Source organism: Mirounga angustirostris, unplaced genomic scaffold (genome assembly GCF_029215605.1).
Source record: "Mirounga angustirostris isolate CCGP_5_RB_7025 unplaced genomic scaffold, mMirAng1.0.hap1 SCAF_6, whole genome shotgun sequence".
Lineage (NCBI taxonomy): Eukaryota > Metazoa > Chordata > Mammalia > Carnivora > Phocidae > Mirounga > Mirounga angustirostris.
This window is the reverse complement of record NW_026991714.1, coordinates 118,493,380-118,506,556: the sequence shown is the minus strand read 5'-3', so window position 1 is coordinate 118,506,556 and position 13,177 is coordinate 118,493,380. Positions and strand designations below refer to the sequence as shown.

The following is a 13,177-nucleotide window of genomic DNA, read 5'->3' as shown; positions in this document are numbered from 1 at the left end:
GCGCCCCGATGCGTGGTCCGCAGTCGCCGGTCATCTTCCAGTCACACAAAGCACTTCCGTCCTCACTCGTACCAACACATCAGCTGATGAACTGCCTTCTTTCTAAGTCAGCCAGTGTCTCCCGTTGCCTATGCTTGGAGTAGGCTATTGAATGCCTGGATGAATATGAATTCCTGATGTTCAAAGAGACCTTATTAATGTGGATGAAAGCAGCTAGACGGGTGAGAAAAGACTTAAAAATATACAGAGACAAATCCCGAGGGCACGCAAACCAAAATTGTTCCCGTTAAAATACACGAGCTTTGTAGGGCAGACTGAACCTGACAACGTGCACGACACGCCCTGTTAAATGTAAATAAAGATAAGCTTTCCTAGAGGAATTTCAACATCTCTCCCGTGACTGAGCTGTCAAGGCGGTCATGTCCATGGAGCTCTTGAGCTCCTCCTGGTGCCGCACCTTGGCTTTGGGTAGCTGCCACCGGTGGCGCCTAGCTACCGAATTTTCCACCAGGAGCTATCCTTTCCATCAAGTATGTATTTTTGTGACAATCGCTACTTAAGAACTCTTACATACAGTTTCACTTTAGGTATAAAGAACTGTGCCCGTCTACAATCTGGCACCTTCTTGTTAACAGTTACTGACATGAAATATAATTTCCCCTGAAGTTTCTTTCTTCAAATTTAAATTCAAAATAACCTCAATTTTGACTTGGATTTTCTCTCAGAATGGAAGTCCAGGGGCTCACAGCTCTTGGAGCTTGAGAACAAACTGATGTGAGCAATTGACTCTTCTGCATATGCTCATCTGCATCTGCTCGTGGTAAATAGAGTAAAGCCCATGCCCGCGTCCATACTGCCAGGAGGTCACTGGTGGTAGCTTTACTCTCAGTCTCCTTTCTGTCACGTAACTGTGATATTCATACGCAACTAAATTCATTCTCACCTACCATAATTAACTTCTGTCTAAAAAGACTGTTTTAGGGGAATTTTCCCCAAAGCGACTGAAAGCTTTTTAAAACATAGTTGAGCATTGAAACCGTTTTATGACCTTTGTTACTATATTTGAGTATTGGGTAGTAAGTAAAATATTAATAACCTTTTCCATAGTCTACAGAAAAAAAAACCAGTGTGTGAGCAATCAGTGGTTTCCTTTTAGAAATTTCTGAGAAGTTTCAATGAGATTATGTCTGCTAGAGGATCGAGGTCAAGGTAAAAGATACGGCCTCTGGACTGGCTGTTCCTAGCAGCCCTGGGTCAGTCTGGCTCTGCATTGTGAACTTCGTGTACATATGGTTTCTTTTTCCGAGTATTTGTATTCGGCTACATTTTTTTTTTCATAGCAGTCATTTCTCTGGTTATTTGCTGCTTTCAGACCAACCAAATAAGAGAGATCCTGAATTTGGCCCCATTTTATAGCTGTGAAGAGTGAACGAGGTACTTAGTTTAGCGGCTAGCTGAAGGTCTCACAACGGAAATCAGTGAGAGTCTTTCTCTGATTTTGTTCTTAAATTCAAGGGCAAGTTTTCCTTGATGTTCCCTTTTAGCCTCTGCCCTTTTTTAAAAAGAATCCAATCTACCCTAAACCTGTGTTGCACCCTACGCTTTAATTCAAGTGCCCCTTTGTTTTTCTTCTCCTGTTTTTATTAACCCATATTCGTGATCTTGATGTAGCTGGGGACTTGGATGGGCATATCATAAAGTAAAATTTAAAAATAAACCTTATTGTTCCTTCAGTCTTGGAGGTGGAACATTCCTAGGCCTATGTTGCTTGCTGACTGGTTGTGAGACCTTTGAAGAAGCTCTGGAAATGGCAGCTAAAGGCGACAGCACCAATGTTGATAAGCTGGTGAAGGACATTTACGGAGGAGACTATGAACGATTTGGCCTTCAAGGATCTGCTGTAGCATCAAGGTAGAGACGAAGTAGCTATAGGAGCAGTAGCGTGTGAACAAGGCAAACTCTCCACCCTGGCCATTCACTTAATTATTTTTAAAGTGTCGACCCACCAGCCTGGTGCAAGTATCTATGGTTATTGGAGCTCACACTTGATCTCCTGCCCTTTACGAAGCATTGGAATGTTTAGCCCCTGATGCTTGTGCTTAAAATAGGGCAGCTTTGAAAGAAGGTTCTGGAATACTGCAACAGTTTCCCCTGTTCCATTCTTGTCAATATATCTAGAGAACATTTAAAAAAATTTTTTTCCCATTAATAGCCATGCCACTTTGCCCCTATTAAAAAAAAGGGCAACCAACCGTTCACATTGTAATCCTGTCTGCTTGTAAAACATGGTAGCCAAATCAGGTCGTTTAAATTTTAACAGAGTTATTCATAAAGCTTTCCACAGTACTTTGGTGGAAGCATGGGGCCTGCCTGAGGATGATTTTGAATACTCTCGCTAATATTTCCAACATAGCTTTGGCAACATGATGAGTAAGGAAAAGCGAGATTCCATCAGCAAGGAAGACCTCGCCCGAGCCACACTGGTCACCATCACCAACAACATTGGCTCCATTGCTCGGATGTGTGCGTTGAATGAGGTAAGGCCTTAATCCAGAGGAAGCCTTGTGTCATTCATACACATCATCTTTAGTGATGCAAAACTGTTGACCCTTACAAAATGATAGATCCTTGGGAAACCTGCCCTTTGTCCTAGTCACATCTTGTAGAACATGAGGGGTGTGTTTTGGGGAATGGAGAAGAATATGCATCTTATTTTAAGTAGGCACTGGATAATAAATGATAAGCCATCCAACCACAGAGTCCGGGTAAAATCACAACTCGTGCCATAGCCTCTCTGACCGTCATTATTACCACCCACCTACCGGAGTGTGAGGGAAAGCCTGGCTCATCCTTGCAAATAATTGCAGGTAAAACGCTCCACTTACAATATTCGATATTCTCTCTGCTTTCAGCTTCTTTACAGTGTTGCCTTGTGGCATGGAGTTCAAGCAGCATTGTACAGGGCTATCAAAGCATAGAGAGCTTGCTACAGCTGAGGCCAGCCAGAGCCCCAGGCACAAGAAGGGGTGGAGCTGGTGACAAAGCTTTGGGAACGCGTTTTGAAACACTGCAAAATTCCTCGGGGAAACTAGAACCCTTTTCTGTAACAGAAGACATGTAAAGTACAACAGCTCTCACTGAGTTGTGTTAGGAAGACAAGAAAGGGCTTGGGACAGGCAACGGGTAATAGAAGGGTTAAAGAAGCATAGTCGCCTCAGTAATAGAGTTTTTAAAAAGATAATTTTAATAGAAGCACAGAAGACAGTCAAACCCGAAGTGTGTAGCCAGCTTGGATTTTCACACACACACCTGTGTAGCCATCACTCGGCTCAAGAAATAGAACATTACAGGTTCTGCAGAAACCGCCTCCTGTCCCATCCTGGTCGAGCAGTGGGGGTTTAAACAGGGCAAGAGGCGATCTTGATGGTGGGCAGTGCCAGTCCTGCCTTGGAGCTCTGGGATTATGGGAGAAACACGCTCCTTTACAACGTTGAGTAGAATATGTCTCTGGTCTGTGGCTCAGGGTCACCACTTTTTATGTCCCCGTGTGAGATGGGGTTCAAATGCAAGGCTGAAATGCAAAGAAAGAATGTATCCCAGACACGTGCCTTTCAAAGTCCACTTCGGTCACAGGACTCATTTTAACAGGGGATTTATTTTTTGACATTAACCTTTAAAGGGAGTTCTTCCAAGTAGGCAAACAACGCCTGACTAATGTGTGTGTTGTGGGCTGTCCTCGTGCACTCTCAAAGGTCAATGAGCCCCAAGGTCCCCGGCCCCACAGAGCGGTAGATACCCTTTCCCCTGCTTTCCACAGACCTTGAGTGAGCCAGCAGGGGGCCTTTTTACAACGATCATATTCACTTTAGGGGGAGGGTAACGGATTTTATTTTTCACTTTAGATTTCAATTTCAATACCATTTATCGTTGGAGTATTGCAAAAATGGCAGTTTGAAAATATGGCCAGTGAGAGGAATCACCGATCACCTCCCGCAAGGGCTTCACTGGCTGGCGTCCTGCCAGCGCAGGCTCCCTGTGGGCGCAGCCCGAAGTGGCGGCCGTTTTCCTGTGAGAGTCAAAACGCAAGCTTGAGTCATTGCAGAGGGGCTGGACTCGCTGAGTGGAGAGTCCTTGAGCTCAGCTGTTGCACAGAGGGACACCACATTTACTGACTCTAAGGTGGTTTTTTTTTTACTGCGATTATTGGAATCCTGTAAAATGCTTCGCCATCAACATTGAATTTTTTTTTTTTAAGATTTTATTTATTTATCGACAGAGAGAGACACAGCGAGAGAGGGAACACAAGCAGGGGGAGTGGGAGAGGGAGAAGCAGGCTCCCTGCAGAGCAGGGGCCCGATGCGGGACTCGATCCCAGGACCCTGGGATCATGACCTGAGCTGAAGGCAGTCGCTTAACCAACTGAGCCACCGAGGCGCCCAACATTGAATTTTTTATTCACAGTTTTGAGTAGAAAATACAAACACATAATACAGAGTTCTAAAGACACCAGAAGGATGTAGAGGGAAGTGGGTAACTGTTTGCACCTGTCCTGCAATGTTAGCCTTGCTCGAGGTAGCCGATGATTTTCAATTTTGGTGTCTTATTCTATATTGTCTGCAATATAGCAGAAACATATCCTTCCAAAGGCAGCAAACTCTATATCACATTCTTGCTTTTTAAACAATTTTATGAGATATAGTCACATCTCATACAATTTACCCTCTACATATTATTTTATGTCTTGCTTTGGTTGTGTGTCAACCTTTTATTATGAAAATTGGTAAATATACGTAAAGGAGCACAATAGTATGAAGAACCTCCTTATAGCCGTTAACCCTAATCAACAGTTAACAAAACTGTGCCACACATGCTTTATCTGTTTTCTTCTTCCTCCTCCCTCTGTTCCTGTCTCCTCCTCCTTCTCTTCTCTCTTTTGCTAACATATTTGAAAGCAAATCCCAGAGGTTATATCAGTCTGCCTTACATACTTCAATATGTACTTCTGGAAACATTGCCTCATGCTTTTTTACATGATAATACATGAGAGTGTTATATTTTCCCTCCCTCAATGTTATTTTTAAAAAAGAATTCTCCTGTTGTTTCTTCTAGTCTTTTTTTCCTTTATTCTTTCTTTTTTTCTTCTCTTCTCTTCTCTTTTCCTTCTTTCTTTCTTTCTTTCTTTCTTTCTTTCTTTCTTTCTTCCTTTCTTCCTTCCTTCCTTCCTTCCTTCCTTCCTTCCTTCCTTCCTTCCTTCCTTCCTTCCCTTTCTTTCTTTCTTTCTTTCTTTCTTTCTTTCTTTCTTTCTTTCTTTCTTTCTTCTCCCACAGTCATATCTTTGACCCACCTGGAATTTATTTGAAATAAAGGATGTCCATCAGCTTTTATTGCCATTCTATTCCTTCTGGCTCATTACCAGACTAATGCAGGCCTGGGGCTTTGAGGAAGTCCTACGTTGGACTCCCTTGTTTTAGGGGAAAAAACAAAACTCCTAAATTTAATTAAATTCTTCTTTAATCTGAGTTACTTACTCTGAGTGTTTCTTGTCACATCTCAGTCTGGGCAGTTTGTAGCTACCATTCTTATTTGTGGAAACTTATTAAAACCACCTCCCACACCTCCACCCATAGAAAATATTCACAGTAGTTAATGGGCTTATCAATTTACATTGTCAAAACTTGAGACAGTTAAGAGGCCATATCCCTAGATCCTGATGACTCTTGATAGACTGAACAGAAAAGAATGCCAGCTTCTGGGACTCCCTTCCGTTGACATAAGTGACCATAGCAACTGGCTCTGTGAGTGAGTGGGTGGCAGACAGGCTGAGCTCAGTGTTAAGTGTGTGTGCAGAATGCAAATCCATATCCATGTCAACAAAAGTTAGATGTATTTTTCGTTACCATATTTCAACCCACATGTTGACCAAACAGGATTGTCCACCATATAGCCCAAGGATAGAGACTGGGAATTGTTTCTTTTTGTATTCTGGTGTTTGGCATAGAGCAAACTGAGCAAACTTGTTAGATGAATAACCCATGCCAGGGCCATTTTATTTATGAGTTGGTTATAATATTTTATAGTTGGAAGTTGGGGGAATTGAAAGGAATGCAAAGGCAAATTTAGCTGAACTTGAACTCCAGTTAAAATTTTATATGTGTATTGGTAGCTGAATTTCATATCAGGCCTAAGTCAATCTGACATAACACTTGCAAATAAGCCCAATATAAGTCACTGCCTCACCGAGCCAGAATCTCACCCTTTTGTTCTTTGGAATGCAGTGTGAAGTTTGTTCTACTTCATCGTGGAAATGCTGAAATAATTTCACTTAAGAAACAAATTGATTCTGCAAAGTCCTGGGAGTACAGTGAAGTATGGAACATTGGGTCTTTACTAAATGCTATTTTTATACCATTATTTAATTGTTCTTTAATTTTTTTTTCCAGAATATTGACAGAGTTGTGTTTGTTGGGAACTTTCTCAGAATCAATATGGTCTCCATGAAGCTGCTAGCATATGCAATGGATTTTTGGTCCAAAGGACAGCTAAAAGCTCTGTTTTTGGAACATGAGGTAGGTCAAGTCTGCATGGACTTAGCTGTCCTACATGGAGTGTATTTGGCTTTGTCTAACTGTTGAGTGAGTCCCTCAGTTTTAAAATTGGTCAAGTAGAGGGGCGCCTGGGTGGCTCAGTCGTTAAGCGTCTGCCTTTGGCTCAGGTTATGATCCTAGGGTCCTGGGATCGAGCCCCGCATCGGGCTCCCTGCTCCTCGGGAAGCCTGCTTCTCCCTCTCCCATTCCCCCTGCTTGTGTTCCCTCTCTTGCTGTCTCTCTCTCTCTCTGTCAAAAAAAAAAAAAAAAAAAAGTTTAAAATTGGTCAAGTAGAAAGAGTTGCCATTTAAACTTTGCATTTATACAAAGGATAAAGAAGAACTATATATAAAATGGAAGCTTTTTTTCTCCAGCAATAAGGACTGGTAGCTGGTTAATTAAAAAAAAAAAAAAATCAGAGGCACCTGGGTGGCTCAGTTGTGAAGCGTCTGCCTTCGGCTCAGGTCATGATCCCAGGGTCCTGGGTTCAGGCCCTGCATGGGGCTCCCTGCTCAGCAGGAAGCCTGATTCTCCCTCTCTCACTCCCCCTGCTTGTGTTCCTGCTCTTGCTGCCTATCTCTCTGTCAGATAAATAAATAAAATCTTAAAAAAATTTTAAATTTAAATTTAAGAAAAAAATCAGCTAAAATGAGTAATCATTAAAAAATACCTCTCTACTTTAACCATTTTATTTTAACATAAAACATAAATGTTCATTCACTCATCAATTTCTTTGATGTAGGACCAAGGCCTATTTTTGACCATGGGTTCTGCTGTTATCCTTTTTTTCATAATCCACAAATATTATATGCCTTCTTTGATTTCTGATTTATTTCTTTAAAATGGATCAAGAGATTAAAGACACCTATGAAGCACTCTGGTTGCACAATCCTTCTAGATTTTTCCCTCAACCTTTCATGTGTATTGGGATCCACCCAAGTAGAGAGTAATGGTTTGTGACTGCCTTTTTCAATCTTTTTTGAGAATTTAACTGGATTTTCATAGAAGTGACCAATTTATTTTGTACTCTTTTTATTGGTTTAGGTATTAACTTAGATTATGACATTAACATAAAACTGTCATAAACAAATCTGAGGATAAACACAGCTGACTCTTGGCAAGCAGACAACTGCATTGGTGAGAACAGAAGTGCGGGGGTTGCTCAGAGGAGCCTGTTGGCCCAGAGAGGCTGGTGTCCTTAGGCTTTAGCAATCTGTCTGCAGAGGATATGAACATCAGTTAGTTGAGAGAGTCCCTTCTATCAAGTTTCTACAATCCCATAAATCAAATGTCTAAGAGTAAGTGAGGGACCTTTCTCTTCCCTACCTCCTCTGCCACCTTCTTTAAAATCAGTACTGTAGAGAGCAACTGTTTATCAGGGCAGGTCCCTAATCCCTGGTGTGTATTGTAGTAGAAAAAACTTTGAGAGAACTAGTATCACAAACTTGTAATGAATAACTACTCTGGCATTTTTCTCATCTTCAAACCAAATTATTTATCTGAAAAGCTGCCCATGTATTTACAAGTTATTTAGAGTTTCCTAGGCCCGTGTTTTGTTTTCTTGATGCAGATAAAACAATAGGAATTTAAATACTAAATAGTTAAGGCCCAGTGATAGAACTTAATACTAAAGAAAGCCTGTTTTTTTAAGCAGGCTTAAAGCATGGAGCCATAGAACTTTTGGGGGGTAAGGGTAATGGAGTCCCAGAATTTTCACCTCCCCTCCCCCCAACCAGAGTACCTCCCTTTTTACCTACTTATTTATCATTTCCATGTAAGATTTTGTTTGAAAAAGGAAAAAGTACCTCAGCTTTTAAAAAGCAATTAAAACGAAAAAAGAAAAACCACTGTTCCAGTTCAGCTAGAGTTGCCATATTTAGTGATTAAAAATACAGGACACAGTTATTTTATCTGGCATTTATCTATATTTTATCTGGCAAGCCTAAATCCAGATTCTCTTCAACTAAGGCAGAAAACAAACTCTGGGAGCCATCAGGGATTAAAAGCCATCCACGAGGTCACATGGGGAGTTAGTTGGTGTAAAATAGGGAGTGAGATCCAGCATTTTGGGGAAACTCACTTCTGTAGGTAAAAACACAGTCACCTACGTTAACTTGTACAATCCTAGGCCTCTATGGACTGTGGCTTGGCTTTGTTATGCGCGTGTCATAACTCGGTCTCTGTAGCCAATGGAAGTGGAGCATTTTTACAGCCCCTTGTAAAGATCTCTCAGAAAGGGCTCTGCGTTCTTAGATTCAGTCTGGCTTAGGCAGGCCTTCCTGGAGGATACTGTGGAGAGAGAACTTTGGGGAGGCGCTGGTGGGATGGTTTTCCTGTCCTGCCTCAGGAGTCCTCACTCAACGGAGTCTCATTCATTCAACTAACAGGATTGAGAAGTCATCAGCCAAGCAGTGAAGACACAGCCTCTTGACTGACTAGGAGTCTTTAGACAATGACCCTACCTCTCCATCTTCGTTTTAGCCTTTGTAACATGGGGTGATAATAATATTTGTCTCATAAGGTTATTGTGGAGATTAAATAAATTCATGTGAAGTGCTTAGAACTATTTTTAGCATATAATGAGGCCTCAAGAAATGTTAGCTGGCAGCCACCGAGGCAGAGATCCCGTCGTGTAACTGCCAGTCCTGGCAAGCGGCCTCCCATTCGGGTTGGTGACTCTTGAGTCAGGGAACAGGCATGGAGTCTCAGACCTTTTGGAAACCAAGTTCTCTAAACATTTTTATTTTTCAGTTCCTTGCACTTTCACAAAAACATGGGCTTTTATTTTACAGATGAGCAAAGTGCAGCTCCTGCTGATTTAGATGCCTTTCCAAGATCTGCTGAGGGAAGCTTTGAGTTCTCATCTGTGAGATTCAACTTGGAAGTCAGACAGATTTGGGGTTGAGCCCTGGCACAAGTGTGTGACCCTGAAGGGGAAATTTACTTTAGTACCTGTCATTTCTCATCAGTGAAATGGGGTTCATAGTATGAATTTTGCCATGGCACAGATTAAAATGCAATCATTGTAATTCTACCAATCCCAGCAGTCATGGCATCTCCCTAAGCGCTTTATTTACAGCCGTTAGCTTATTTAAGATAGAAAAACAGGTATATCTAATAAATATTATGACTATTACTCTACAGAGCATGGCAGAGTTCAGCTTTTAAGGTTTTTTTACCTACAACAGTAGGGAGCAGCATTCCTAGAATTATTAAACACAGTAAGCATTTGGCTGTTTAGAGATCATCGTGTGCAAGTTTTCCTATTGCTTTTGTAGGGTTATTTCGGGGCTGTTGGGGCGCTGCTGGAACTGTTCAAGATGACTGATGACCAGTAGTGATGACCAGTGGACGGAAGAACCTTTTGTGAGAACAGAGAACTGAGAGTTGCCGCCGGAGGAGGTAGATGCCGCTGTGGGACGGAAGCCAAGCCATTATGGCAGATGAACCTGCTGGATTTGTAAATAATTTAAAATCCTTCTAACTGATCTTTTACTCTTGGGTTTTGAGCTGATGATTCAAAATGGGGAATACAAGAGTTTTTTCTGTATACTGTATTTTTTAAAAAAAAAGTTTGTGCAGCGAGGCCAAACCTACGAATTTTATGCATTAACCTTGAAAAGTTGTATGATGTGTAGGAAGGACCTGAAATGTAAGTGCTGTTTATTTTTCTTCTGGGGTTTACTGATCCGTGTGGTAATTTTAACTTCATTTAGTAATGACTCTAGGAGATTCTACCTTTACTTATATTCTTCATGACGTTTCATGATTTGCTGTTGGTTTCAAATGAAACTACAAATCTGGCATGTTTTACTGTGAACACAATTTGGTTTGTTTGTTTATATGCCTTTTTTCGTCTTGGTTTTTTTTTTTTTTCTGTTGGAATGTCTTATGGAGAAAGAGAGTCCTTCCCCCTGTTTCTGTCCTCAAATGACTCCCTCTCCTCCCCAATACCTTTCTTTAACCTAATTGTTCGTATCAATCAAGGTGCTGACCAACTCGATACGAAGTTAAGCACGAGATTGAAAGCTCTCGAAAGTGCCCTTGATGAGAAAACTCTGAAAGTGTTCATGAATTTTATGAGTCAGGCAAAAGTTGAAAATGATATGCAATTTTGTCTTAACCGTTACGAATATGCAATGTTTTGTTGGATTTATTTTCTGTTAGGTTATATTAAATTGAAATGTTTCTCTGATGAAATGTCCTCACTCAGGCCCAGCCTATGAGTGGCAGCAAATCCTTATGCAGGACTTTGGAACTTCCCAGGTAAAGTCTCCCAGTAGATTAACTATTCACATTGGGAGAGGAGGGAGAAGTCATGGGTTGAGGTGTCAGGTAATAATACCTATTTGTTTTGTACACGTATGTACATAGGAGCTTTGTAACAAGGCATCTTAAATATTAACATTTTTTCATTTGAAATATTTCAAACTGAAAACTGTATTTCAATCCCAGTTTCTAATATTAAAAAAAAAATCATGATACTGATCTCTATACATATTTTTTGTCTTTTTTGAAAGATGTCATTGGAACTGATGGGTAACTTTCAAATGAGAGTCTTGTACAAATATTGAAACGCATGAGGTCTAATGATTTAGAACTGATTAATCTTTTGAATTGAGCACATTGTTGAAAGGGATTTTTCAAGGCAGTGCAACTCCTCCATGATGAATCTTTCCTTTTCTGCCTCCTGAGCACCATCTTTAATTGCCATATCTTCAAGTCTTGAAGAACGTGATGTTAATTGAAGTGTTCACTTGTCTGGTTGAAATAAAGCCTGTTTCTGTTGTGATGTTTTTAGTGTATATGTTATTTTCATTTCTTAATCTTCATGTCCATATTATCTGCTTTTGTACCATAAAATGAATGTGTTGTATTTTTGCTACCCTACATTTCACAATTTGAGGCTTTCCTATAAGGGTGTCTTCAACTGAAGCTGTAACTCTATGCAGAGATTTTTTTTAAATAGCTTTATTGTTCTTATACAACTGACTCATTGCCAAAATACTATTACTAAATTTGGTAATTCAAAAAATTTTTCAAAATTTGGTCATCACAAATACATTTTATTAACTTCCACCTGGCTTAAAAAAATTCAAGCAACTAAGATGTTCTTGAAAAAGATAAGTATAAAAATGTACATGTGATCTACATTAGTGCCTTTTTTGACTATTCCCTTCTATCAGTCCTACTCTCCTCTGTCAGGTAATAGTAGACCTTGGATTACGGTTCTGCAAAAGAAATCAGGGCAAGTTAATGTAATTATATAATTTTTTAATTATCTGGAATCACTTGATCTTTCATTGCAAATGCGTAAGATGTTGGTTTAGCTGAGGAAATCAATTCTTCCACTATACAAATATCAGTAAATGTTGGCTACCTATAGCCAGCCTTTTTTTATAATGAGTAACTTGTAGCCTGAGGATTTTTACATTCACTTGAATCATAGGGACTTTCCTTTGGCTCAACATTAAGAAGAAACTTGACAAGACTAAAGAATTTTTATCTTGAACTTGTGAATTCAAGATGGTCAGGTAGTCTAGAGCATGGCTTTTTTTTTTTTTTTTCAAAGATTTTATTTATTTGACAGAGAGAAACACAGCGAAAGAGGGAACACAAGCAGAGGGAGTGGGAGAGGGAGAAGCAGGCTTCCCGCCGAGCAGAGAGCCTGATGCGGGGCTCGATCCCAGGACGCTGGGATCATGACCTGAGCTGAAGGCAGATGCTTAACGACTGAGCCACCCAGGTGCCCCGAGCATGGCTTTTGATTGTGAGACAGCTTCAGTGTGGATCTCGCTCAGCCATTGCCTACCTGTGTGGGCAAGGCATTAACCCTCTCTCTAAACCCTAGCTTCCTCATTCATAAAATAGAGCAAACTGTTTCACCTCCATGTTTAAAGAGCTTAGCACAAAGGCTGGCAAATAGTAAATGGTAGCTACCGGGAAAAGAAAAATAGATGTCTTAAACTAACGTGTGAAATCAGTGATAACTAACCTTCTAGAATGTGGGGAACCTCTTTTAGCACAGGGATACAGATCTCCCTATGCTAGTACATGTCCACAGCCCTGTGTCCACAATTCCAAAATTCCAGACTCTTAAAATGTATCCTTACAGTCACTTGACAGAAAAAGCTGACTTGAGCATTATTTATCATACTCTGTAGGATTCTTCGCATGTTTTGTTGCAAAGCTACTAATGTGTTTGATTCCGGGGTACTGCCCCAGACCCTACTAGGGGTGTTAAGGAGTGAACAATTCTGAATTTTGAAAGAAATCTGGTCCCAAGAATTTTAGATAAAGGGATTGTGGAGGTTATGGTTGTATTCTTCAGGTTAGGTAGTATATATGGGTTCAGAGTCCCTTTGTTGGGAACTGTTGTTACAGGTAATTTGTGCTTGACATCATCCGGTCATACAAGGAATAAGAAGTTACTTTGTGCCAGGAAGGAGCTGAGGAAACCAAGAGGAATTGGCTATAACCCCTGCTGTTCAGCAAGGGAGACAGGTCTCAAACCAGGTCAGGTTGTAAAGTGTCACGGGTGTCATTCATTCATTCACCAATATGTACAGCAGTGAATAAAACAAAGACCCATC

The 13,177-nt window shown here is 40.7% G+C and overlaps 1 protein-coding gene across 2 annotated transcripts in view; it reads left to right on the top strand.

The window, feature by feature from the left end:
* Positions 1 to 12,120, top strand: part of PANK1 (pantothenate kinase 1) — a 55,471-nt gene extending 43,351 nt beyond the window's left edge. The window contains exons 4-7 of one of the 2 annotated variants that reach the window (XM_064595004.1): positions 1,735 to 1,911; positions 2,414 to 2,537; positions 6,441 to 6,566; positions 9,863 to 12,120. In XM_064595004.1, the coding sequence (XP_064451074.1) occupies positions 1,735 to 1,911; positions 2,414 to 2,537; positions 6,441 to 6,566; positions 9,863 to 9,922 (487 nt within the window). In that variant the 3' untranslated portion in view covers positions 9,923 to 12,120. Of the gene's footprint in view, positions 1 to 1,734; positions 1,912 to 2,413; positions 2,538 to 3,902; positions 4,259 to 6,440; positions 6,567 to 9,862 lie in introns of those variants that run through there. The other variant, XM_064595003.1, reaches the window with a different exon arrangement.
* Positions 12,121 to 13,177: the final 1,057 nt, after the last annotated feature.